Source organism: Salvelinus alpinus, chromosome 17 (genome assembly GCF_045679555.1).
Source record: "Salvelinus alpinus chromosome 17, SLU_Salpinus.1, whole genome shotgun sequence".
NCBI classification, from domain to species: domain Eukaryota; kingdom Metazoa; phylum Chordata; class Actinopteri; order Salmoniformes; family Salmonidae; genus Salvelinus; species Salvelinus alpinus.
This window is the reverse complement of record NC_092102.1, coordinates 47607503-47619244: the sequence shown is the minus strand read 5'-3', so window position 1 is coordinate 47619244 and position 11742 is coordinate 47607503. Positions and strand designations below refer to the sequence as shown.

At 41.7% G+C, this 11742-nt stretch overlaps 1 protein-coding gene across 2 annotated transcripts; it reads right to left on the bottom strand.

The window, feature by feature from the left end:
* Window positions 1-8521: 8521 nt before the first annotated feature.
* Window positions 8522-10535, bottom strand: LOC139543081 (aerolysin-like protein). 2 transcript variants are annotated; one of them, XM_071349231.1, is made up of 4 exons: window positions 10440-10535; window positions 10140-10157; window positions 9344-9839; window positions 8522-9025 (listed from the first exon to the last, which is right to left on the bottom strand). In XM_071349231.1, exons 3-4 carry the CDS (start codon window positions 9824-9826, stop codon window positions 8576-8578), a joined length of 933 nt encoding a protein of 310 aa, XP_071205332.1. In that variant the 5' UTR covers window positions 9827-9839; window positions 10140-10157; window positions 10440-10535; the 3' UTR covers window positions 8522-8575. The 2 variants fall into 2 exon arrangements, with proteins under 2 accessions (XP_071205332.1, XP_071205333.1); XM_071349232.1 differs by having other exon boundaries at window positions 10145-10157; window positions 10440-10483.
* Window positions 10536-11742: the final 1207 nt, after the last annotated feature.

Sequence of the window (11742 nt, the reverse complement as noted above, 5' to 3'; positions counted from 1 at the left end):
GGTTTGAGGTAATCTTGCAGTCCTATGTGGGGAAAAATGCAGTGATGCATTGCACACTTTCACATAGACAAAAACTATGCGAACACACATTTTACTGTAAAACATACAGGTGGGTGCATGTAAGGTGCAGTATGTATCTGTATGGAGTATATTTCTGTATGCTGTGAAATACAAGTGGACTACTGTAATATGAAGCATTGTAGGAAGTATACAGTATACTGCTTATATACAGTAACAGTGCATTGGTGGACATACCTGTTCTCTCTTCGAAACGTTTGAACTATCGAGGACACGGTTGATCTCCCAATATTCGGCTGCACCCTTCGACCCGCCTCAGCCATTGTAAGGCCATGATTGACAACATGGTCTACAATAGTGGCCCTTATGTCATCAGATATGCGCCTATGTCCTCTTCTGCCTCTTCCTCTGTTTTGCCTTCCACCACGCATCCTTGCTCCTCTTCTTCCTCCTCTTGGCTGTTGACCCTGTTCGTTTCCTGGTCCATCCATTATTGGAAAATTGCAACTCTGTGTTGTGGTCTGTCTATATATGCTTGCCAATTGATTCTTCATGAGATCCACCTTTGAGCAATTTAGACAACTGGTTGATTGTTGGTTGAACTAACACTTTACATTCCTTCATGAGTGAGGGTCAATTTCACCTGCACGATTCATCAATTCACGTTTTTGTACAGAAGGTCTAATAGAAATGTGTAAAACTATGCTTGACAGTTTATGACAAATAGTTCAACAATTTTGCATGTAATGGCTTATGCAAGGAACTAATGCCTAGATGTTTTGAGGGGTAAGACTATTCAACAGAGAACCATCTACTATATTTTGATCAACATGACATAAGCAATTGATAATGTGGAAAAAAGCTGACACTTGTACATTATCAATTGCAATTTGTTCAAAGGACTAGACTACAAGTGACTAGATGATTTGGAATTTGTACAAGTAGTATCAAGAATTGCACTTTTGATCTAAGAAATGCACCAAAGCGACTGAGAAAAACTGTATCTCAGCCAATCATGGCTAGTGGGAAGGTTCCTGGCTTTTCCCCTGGCTAAACCAACTAGGCTTGTAATTTAACAATTTTATTCATATCAATGGATGGAATACAAGTTTGTTATTAAATCACATGAAAGTTCACACGTTCCAGAAGACATTTCTGCCCCCCCCCCCCCCCAAAAAAAAAACGCATTTTGATTTAAAAATTACTTTTTTTTACATTCAAATGCATTCAAATGCTGAAGTAGTGATGTGTTAGTTTGTGATGTGCTAGTTTCCTGAAACTAGTCAAAAATGTCTCTCAAAGACAGAGCCTGTCTGACAAACACAGAGCAGGCATGTAACACAACCCTCTGTGTGTGTGTGCCTGAGTGTGTGTGTACGTGCGCTAGCTAGAAGAGCAGGCATGTAACAGAACCCTCTGTGTGTGTGTGTGTGTGTGTGTGTGTGTGTGTGTGTGTGTGTGTGTGTGTGTGTGTGTGTGTGTGTGTGTGTGTGTGTGTGTGTGTGTGTGTGTGTGTGTGTGTGTGTGTGTGTGTGTGTGTGTGTGTGTGTGTGTGTGTGTGTGTGTGTGTGTGTGTGTGTGTGTGTGTGTGTGTGTGTGTGTGTGTGTGTGTGTGTGTGTGTGTGTGTGTGTGTGTGTGAGTGCGTGCGTGCGTGTGTGTGTGTATGTGTGCCTGTGTGTGTGTGTATGTGCGCTAGCTAGCAGAGCAGGCATGTAACATCAGAACACTTGACCCTGTCTGCCACCTCTTCTTGATTGAAGCACACTGACTGGGGACAAGAGGGAAAACTAAAATGCCCAAAGATCATATTCTCTATTTTCTTACTTAACAGAATCTAATATTCATCCTGTGGCTATAATTGGTTGCCAGGACACGTTAATAGTATAAATAATACATAATAATTTAATATAATACATCTTATAATGTCTATTTCCAAGACTTTCTCCTGTCTTCAAATTGCTCCTCTATTCATGGCATTGATGTCAGAGCGAGGTTGCAAACTGTTCCCCCCCATTTAGTTATGTTGTCAATGTCCTATTTATATAGTGAAAGGGTGAAGGACCTGTAAGAGGATGAGTAATGGAAGAGCTGTATAGAGCTGTGTTTAACCTGCTGTCTCTCTCTCTCTCTCTCTCTCTCTCTCTCTCTCTCTCTCTCTCTCTCTCTCTCTCTCTCTCTCTCTCTCTCTCTCTCTCTCTCTCTCTCACTCTCTGTCTCTCTCTCTTTTTGACTCTCTCTCTCTCACTCACTCTTTCTCTCTCTCTCCCTCTCTCTCTCTCTCTCTCTCTCTCTCTCTCTCTCTCTCACTCTCTCACTCTCTCTCTCTCCATCTCCATCTCCCTCTCCCTCTCTCTCTCTCTCTCTCTCTCTCTCTCTCTCTCTCTCTCTCTCTCTCTCTCTCTCTCTCTCTCTCTCTCTCTCTCTCTCTCCGTCTCCCTCTCTCTGACTCTCTCTCCATCTCCCTCTTTACTTCCCTCTCTTTATCTCTGTCTCTTCTCCTTCTCTCTCACTGTGTCTCTCTCTCGCTCGCTCTCTCCCCCTCTCACTCTCTCTCTCTCTCTCCTCTGTCTCTCTCTTCTCTCTCCATTTTGTCTGTCTCTATTTCCCGTCTAACCAGCCGTGTCCTGAGTAACTGTCTGAGGTAAGAGGTAGGAGCCAGAGAGGGAGGGAAATTACTTTTATTCATATGGCGGAACTTTCATTATCACTCAGAGTATTACAGTCAATGGATGTTTACAAAAGTAGTAAATAAATGTTGTTACACATGCAATTAAACACAGACTCAATTGGAATATAGTTTACTCCTATCGCTCTGTGCAATTACATTTGTTTTTCTATTTGAATTTTATCAATCAAGTCAGTTAAGAACAGATTCTTATTTACAATGACGGCCAAAACTGGCCAAAACTGGACGACGCTGTGCCAATTGTGCGCCACCCTATGGGATCCCAATCACAGCCGGATGTGATGCTGCCTGGATTTGAACCAGGTACTGCAGTGACGCCTCTTGCACTGAGATGCAGTGTCTTAGACCACTGCGTGCCACTCAATGAGGTGGTATTATGAAAATTATGCTCAGAATTCTTTAGAAGGGTGATATCTTAGTGCCCTCCAGTGGTGATGACTATAATTGCAGCCAGAGAGACAACAGCAGCTACACTCAATAGGTGTACCGTTTCTGTGCTTTGTGGGTGGGGTTATATCCCGCCTGTTTGGCCCTGTCCGGGGGTATCGTCGGATGGGGCCACAGTGTCTCCCGACCCTTCCTGTCTAGGGTCAGTCTGTTATATCTGGAGTATTTCTCCTGTCTTATCTGGTGTCCTGTGTGAATTTAAGTTTGCTCTCTCTAGTTAGTTCTAAATATTTCTAAAACCTAAAGCATTGGGTTTGGGACAAATCATTCACTAAACCCTAAACCTCAACTACATCTCGTAATGAATAATGTGGAAATTGAGCTAGTTGAGGAGACTAAACTGCTTGGAGTAACCCAGGATTGTAAACTGTCATGGTCAAAACATATTGATACAACAGTATTTGATATATTGATATATTGATATTGATATTGATCCGTAATAAAGAGCTGCTCTGACTTTTTAATAACACTATCACCTGGACTACAGTTCAGTGTTGTGGTCAGGTGCCACCAAGAGGGACTTGGGAAAATTGCAGTTGTCTCAGAACAGGGCAGAACGGCTAGCCCTTAAAAATACACTGAGAGCTAACATTAATGACATGCATGTCAATCTCTCCTGGCTCAAAGCGGAAGAGAGATTGACTTCCTCATTACTTGTTTTTGTAAGAGGTGTTGACAAGATGAAGGTACCAAGCTGTCTGTTTAAACTACTGGCACACAGCTTGGATACCCATGCATACCCCACAAGACATGCCACCAGGGGTATCTTCACAGTCCCCAAGTCCAGAACAGACTATGGGAGGTGCACAGTACTACATAGGGCCATGACTACATGTAACTGACTACACCTTATGGAACAGCGGGGGCTTGTGATGTAACACAAACATAGGCACAGACACATGCATACACACACACGATAACACACGCGTACACATTGATATTGTACTGTAGATATGTGGTAGTGGTGGAGTAGGGGCCCGAGGGAACCCAGTGTGTTGTGAAATCTGTGAATGTATCGTAATGTTTTTAAAATTGTATGAACTGCCTTCATTATTCTATTGTCAGAGCCAATAGATTTGGCTGTGTCCCAAATGGCATCCTTTTCTCTCTTATGGGTCAAAAGTAGTGCACTAAATAAGTGATAGGGTGTCATTTGGGACACATACAAATCTATTGGCACAGACAAGATGGTCCCTGTGGTAGACCTGTGGCGGACCTGGGGTTTGCCAACAGCCAACGCCTTCACCCACCCACACACGACCCAGCCAGCCACTGCCGTGACCACAGCCGTGTGGGTGCGTAAACCGTTATCATTCATCACACCCCCCCCTCCCCATTCTTGGTTCTCTCTTCCTCCATCATCCCCCTCTCTCTCCTATCGTCCATCTGCTCTATCTGTTCTTCATGATTGATCACAGGAGTATAGGTTGATCAGGGCGTAGCTAATGTCTCTGTTACTAATAATAGCAATAAGGGCGGTACCATCCTCTGTGTTCCTTATCTTTTACAATCACACCTTCGTTGAAGACAGAGCTGTACTATTTAACCTTCTTCATCAACACCCTACTTCCTCTCACCAAGACAGTTCAAATGATTACTGAGGAAATAAATGTCAGTTATTCCTCCAAGGTGCCAAACGTTGGGGAAACAGTCAGCTTGGCATTAAATTCAGTGTTAATAACAACCATATCCAGCGTGTTGTTACATAAACCATAAACAACTCTACTTCCACTCTGCAAAGTGTAGTGGCCATGGCCATAAAAGCTGTGGTCTAGAGGGTTTGATGTACAGTTTGTCAGGTTTTGGCCAGGACTGTTCAGGTTTTGGTCACTAGATGTCCCCATTGCACCTTTTTTGTACCTTTTGTTTTTTCCTTGCTCTAATTATTGTTTGCACCTGTGTGTCGTTCCCTTGTTAGTATTTAAACCCTGTGTGTTCCTCAGTTCTTTGCTCAGTGTTTGTATGTTAGCACCCAGCCCCAGCCTTGTTGTGAACATATATTTCTCTTATTGGATTTTCCAGAGGTTCTCTGGTTTAGTGCTTGTGTATTTTTGAGTAGTCTTTTGAGGTTTGTTTTTCCCTGCTGTTTTTACCACTTTGTGGAGTTTCTTTGTATTTTGGAGGATATCCATTTTGTGCCTCTTGGCTTTATTTTTGGACGTGGTGGATTTATATTCTTTGCCTGAAGATCTTGTCCTTTTATTAAACCACCATCTCTAGTACTGCTGAGTCTGCCTCATCTTCTGGGTTCTGCCGACTATTAGTGACTGTTTCTCTCACCGGGTCCTGACACAGTTTTTGGGGGTTTATACAGACTCTCCAGCAATCTCTCTCTCACACACACACCCTTTATCTCTGAACTAGCACGGCTCTGGCCATTAGAAGGAATGATTCCAGTTGTATATTTTATGACCAGTCCTCTCCTCTCATCCATTGAAGTTCCCCTATAATAGAGACTCCTGGCTTTCGGCCAGTAGAGTAGAGACAATAGAGACAATAGATAATCATTATAAGAGGGTTAAGGTAATGGGCTATATTTCACATAATTCCTAGCCGCCTACACAGTACCGATCAAATCAATTTTTCCATACATTGACAACTCAACTACCGGAAATAATTTGACAGGACATTAATCTTATTGCATAGAATTGTTAATCTGTGTGCTTTTTCCTCAGAGAGGTCAAATGATAGTACTGTACTCCCTGCTGACCTTAAACAAAGAACCCTTTCATTTAGAATATGTTGCGTCGTTGCTATGGTTTCACAACAATTATTCACTCATAGTGTTTCTACTTAGTGGATGTAGCTACATGACCACTAGATGGTGCTGTCTCACTTCATAGGTCTTTCGTAGCCCACATGATGTGTAGCCTATTTGTATGTAGGTTATATCCTCATGTAGCTGCACTTAAATGACATTTTACTCATGCTTTTCCTTTCATCTATGTTTCATTGAATATCATTGTCACAGAGCTGATCTCTAATGTTAACAAGGTCCAGTGAGTCACTGATTAAAACTGTTTACTGTGGAAGACCTTTGATCATTGTAGCAAAGTTCTCTGCTTTTTCTATTGTTGTTCAACCGTGAAAGGAAAATAAATGTATGAGACATGCCGATTCATTTGGTTTAGTTTTGTGGCAAACCTTTTGTTTACAGCTCTACTCTTTCCATTTATGCATTTGTTGATTAAAAGTACTATTACAAAGTGATCATGTTTAAGAATTAACACTTGGTTCTCTTCCTCCATCATCCCCCCCTCTCTCCTGTCATCTATCTGCTCTATCGGTTCTTCATGATTGATCACAGGAGTATAGGTTGATGAGGGCGAAGCTAATGTCTCTGTTACTGATAACAGCAATAGGGGCGGTACCATCCTCTGTGTTCCTTATCTTTTACAATCACACCTCCTTGAAGACAGAGAAGCTAGGATTCTAAAGCCAGAGCTGTACTATTTAAATTCCCCGGCAACAGCTCTCGTGAACATTCCTGCGTTCAGCATGTGAAATGGCACTCTTCCTCAACGTCATATATCTGTGGCATTGTATCCTGCACATTTTAGAGTGGCCATTGATTGTCCCCAGCACAAGGTTCACATGTGTAATGATCATGCTGTTTAATCAGCTTCTTGATATGTCACACCTGTCAGGTGGATGGATTATCTTGGCAAAGGGAAAATGCCAAACAGCTACATTTGAGAGAAATACTTTTTGGGGATGTTTTATTTCAGGACATGAAACATGGGACCAACATTTTACATGGTGATTTATATTATTGTTCAGTGTATTCCCCCAGGTGCTGCAGTGGGACCAACACTTTACATGGTGATTTATATTATTGTTCAGTGTATTCCCCCAGGTGCTGCAGTGGGACCAACACTTTACATGGTGATTTATATTATTGTTCAGTGTATTCCCCCAGGTGATGCAGTGGGACCAATACTTTACATGGTGATTTATATTATTGTTCAGTGTATTCCCCAGGTGCTGCAGTGGGACCAACACTTTACATGGTGATTTATATTATTGTTCAGTGTATTCCCCCAGGTGCTGCAGTGGGACCAATACTTTACATGGTGATATATATTATTGTTCAGTATATTCCCCCAGGTGATGCAGTGGGACCAACACTTTACATGGTGATTTATATTATTGTTCAGTATTTTTCCCCCAGGTGCTCCAGCATCAAAAGGTTATTTAATTAATTCCAGGATTTGCATGTTTAGTGATTAATGAATATTAATTTAAAGTCTTTCATGTTATTTATCTCAATCTCTTCAAAGACTCAATCATGGACACTCTTACTGACAGTTGTGGCTGCTTCGTAGTGTCTATTTTGTTCTATATTTTAATATCATTTATATTTGTAATCCCAGCCCCCATCCCCGCAGGACGCGCTTTGGTAGGCCGTCATTGTAAATAAGAATATTTTTCTTAACTGACTTGCCTAGTTAAAGGTTAAATTAAATAATAATTTAGATAGTCCCACTGAATAACTACAGAGTTTGTGTTAGTAAATGCACTGAACATGCTCATCAGTTGAGTCTGTAGATGCTCAACTTGTTTCACTTTATTTGGATAGTTCCAAATCGTTTAAAAAAAATTGACCTTCATTTAACTAGGCAAATCAGTTAAGAACAAATTGTTATCGACAATGACGGCCTAGGAAGTGGGTTAACTGCCTTGTTCAGGTAGAGACCAGATTTATACATTGTCATCTCTGGGATTTGATCTAGTAACCTTTCGGTTAATGGCCCAACGCAGGCTAACTGCTGCCCCATAGTTACTAGAATTTCAACAAAAATGCTGTTAGTTGTAACTGATATGCAGCTGAGATGATGCTTGGATTCTACACAATGTATAGTCCAATATTTACACGTCTTTTGGGTTAGGGTGAAATATTTAAATTGTTCATTATATGAGTCTGTTAACAGATGTGGTGTGTGTAACGTGAACGTGCGTGTGTTTGAGTGACTGCATGTGTTAATCATAAAGAATTTGTTAAAGAGAACTCAATGTAATGTTAATTCCAATATTTGCACATTTTAATGTCCGATGGAAGTCGAAACTATACAGGAGATATGGCAAACACACAAGACAATTTTTTTATGGAATCAAGTTACATAACATCGTGTTTATGGTAAATAGGGGTCTAACCATAAACATCTTTAAATTAATGTTGTTCAATAATTCAGCCAAAAGTGAAAATGCTTCCCCCTTCTCCCAAACAAGTTAACATGTCATTGGACACAAAAGGCACCGGATTGTAGGAAAGACCCACCTATTGTTATATCCTCTGAGACAAAGAACTGGGTTCAATTAGAATCACTCAAAGATGATCATAATAACAGAAAAGGCACACAAAGAATCAGTAATGTGTCAATTTCTATCACTGCACTTTTTATTCATAAAGTCACACACTTGACTCATCTCTCCTTTGTGGACATCCTCACTGAAGTGTAAGTCACACCAGTGTAGATGCCGTTGGATGGGAAGAGCAGCTGACTGCCATTCATGCAGGTGACTTTTACTGTGGCCCTGTAGTCGAGGTCGATATTCGCTTTCCCCATTGTGATCTCAACATCCATGGTCTTCCCTGGCGGGATCTTCACGGTGATGGTACCCGATTCTGTTATGGTCTCTGTCTTGTGCAGGCTGGTGAAATCCTCCACTCCTACGGTCAAGCTGAACCCTGATGACATCTCAACCAGATCTGGGATCCCCGCTTTGACCGACACATTCAAGGTGGACTCCATTTTGTTGCTGACGGACCAGGAGGAAGTCTTGGTCAGGGTCTTGCTGTATGTAATGGACTTTTCTAGAACCGAGGAGGTGTCGTTCTGGTGAGAAACGGATGTCACATTTTCTGGGGTCACCTAAAATCAACAAAGATACAAGTTGTTCAAACAAGACAAAGACAATTTAATAATGGATATAGATTTTTAGAAAGCCAACATTAATAACAGGTGTGTGCTTGCTATCGTGGACTGATGCGTATGAGTAAAGGTAAAAAACATTTAAAAAAAGGTGTTGGGGCTATTTTACTGACCAAGGCCAATTAAACATAAGGCATGACTGTCCTAGAAATGATGCCTGATGAATGTCGACCCCCATATTGGATTACATGTTTTAAAGTGGACAGCCCCCTTAATGTTAGAGCATCGGTAGAGTATTCCTGAGCTGTCTACACACACCTGGGGTTTGAAGAGGGACAGGGTGGGATACTCCATGTCAGTCATTACGGACGACTTGATGGTTTTGATGAAGAGGAAGCCCATGCAGTCGATGTCCGAGCCAGACCTGCCCTGCAGCCCCAGGCAGATTCCAGACCCCACATCTATGGTGTACTCAGTCTTCAGTGGCCAGCTGGTCATTTTTTCAAAGAACTGCCGGTTCTGACTCGTCATGAACTTGATGGCACCCAGACGTGTGCCGGCGCCGTTACCCCACAGAGCCAGCTTGGTGATGCGCTCGCCGAGGTTGAACTCAAACTCATTGAAAGTGTTAGCATCTCCAAAAGTCGCTACTTTCCCGTCGGTTAGCTCCGCCCGCACAGCTTTCACCTGCGAGCCCCCCACCGCCACTCCGATCTTCTTGAGGGTGGCACCGTTGTCCATGCCGTGGAATTCAAAGGAAGTGCCTCCTCCACCACCGATCAAATGCAGTGTGGTTGCCATGTGTGCACGTCACCTGAAATACAAATTTGTACAGATCAATTTAAGAAACCTCCAACTCAAAGGAACTGATTCAGACATTCAAAGCCATGGAGTCCCTCTCCTACTACCAGAACCTCCCCACTCTACCTCCTGCTGTTTCTTCCTGATCAACTTGGTGACTTATATGTAATGAAACATTGTTGTGAAAGTGAGCACATCTCTATGCACTTCTAAAATTAATTCTGATGTTGCTATAATTACAAAGAATCATGATGAATATGAATGTTACAGATTCCACTTCAGAATGAGAGTTGGTTATGATGCTGGAACTCACCTTACCGCTTTGAAATATCTGAAAGAATAAAGATGGCATTTTATTAATTAATATATAACAATATTCATTAACACAGGCTAGAGTATTCACACGTATGCATTAATATATTATGACACCGTCTAATATAGAGGGTCTGTCAAACTTTTAAAGTACATGTCCAATTAAAAAACTAACCCTCAGATTTAGTCAAGTAACACCTAAAACATGACTGAATAATAAAGTAAAGTGAACAATTTCAATGATCAAAAACAGTCCTTTTGACATACGTCTGCAGGACCAGCTACAAAATACAAGACATACCAAGAAGCTCTCCCTGAGCAACACAGGACATCAAAGCAGCTCTCTCTGCCTAACAAAGGAACACTGGCTTATAAAGCTGCAGAAGGAGTTTGTAATTGCCGACAGCTGTATCCCCTAACGAGAGGGCGGGATCAGAGCTCCAATCTGCACTGGGGCTGACCAATCAGCTGCAACGCGTGTTGCGTTTCCCCCCCTCCAAGAGGTGTGCGTAACAAATACACTGATTGACACATCTAGCATTGGGTACTGAAATGTCAGGTTCATAATAACTAAACTGAAGGGAAAGGTGAACTGAGACAGGAAGTTCTTCATGCCAGCCATTTTGCTCTGTTAAAGCTGCAGCAGGCCAGTCTGGAGAAAGCAGACTTTGCTAGCAATAGTGCAAAAAGTTAGCTGGAAAGTTGCCGATTTTTCAACGTAGGTGACTGGTGCCATCTCTGCAAAAAACTGTCTTTGATCAGTTACTTTACCAACTTTAATATCCATAATGTAAAGTGAATGCATTAACAGGCATGTTCTCAACAAACGGATGCTTATCTGGCTCCAACTTCTGCTCCTCTGTGTGCAGCAATAGACCCTGCAGCAGCTGAACAGGAGGGGAGGGACTCAACTCTCACACTCTTGTTTGCTTTCTGTGCCTTCTGCCTGCAGACATAACTGTTAATAAATCCCAAATAATGAAGTTGATATAGTTCCATCACGGTAGTCATAGAAGCTGAATCTTCTCTCAGAACAACTGATAGTTTACAGTGTGTAATGACAATTTCACCAAATTGTTAAGTCTTACCTATTGCATCTTTAACATGGAAGCTTACTTAAATTAGAGAATCCATATCCATCTTTGAAACTAAGGCCTGCATAAGTGTTTTCACATGGTGGACGTTGGCCTGCTCTGCTGATCCTGTGTAAGGTGTTCAGGTGAGTGACTAAACACAGGTTTCTCTAGCTAGCTGCTGATCCTGTGTAACATGTGTTCAGGTCAGTGACTAAACACAGGTTTCTTTAGCTATTCATATTTCTTGTTGCATGTTCATGTTGTATTTATACTATATTATCACAGGGATTAATTTGACTCAGATATGCAGATGTGGTATGACAGTATGATGTTTAGTTGTTCCTATATAGTAGACTGTTGAGTCTAGTGCTTTATACCAAACTTTCCTTTTCATCTTGATTTGACTAACACAACTAGTATTTCATACTGAAATGACAGATTCTAAATGTTTAAACTGCAGGTAAAGGTGAACTGCACTGCAGCTCTAACATGTCTAGTGTCTAAAGCGTTTATGGGCGTCTGTCTACA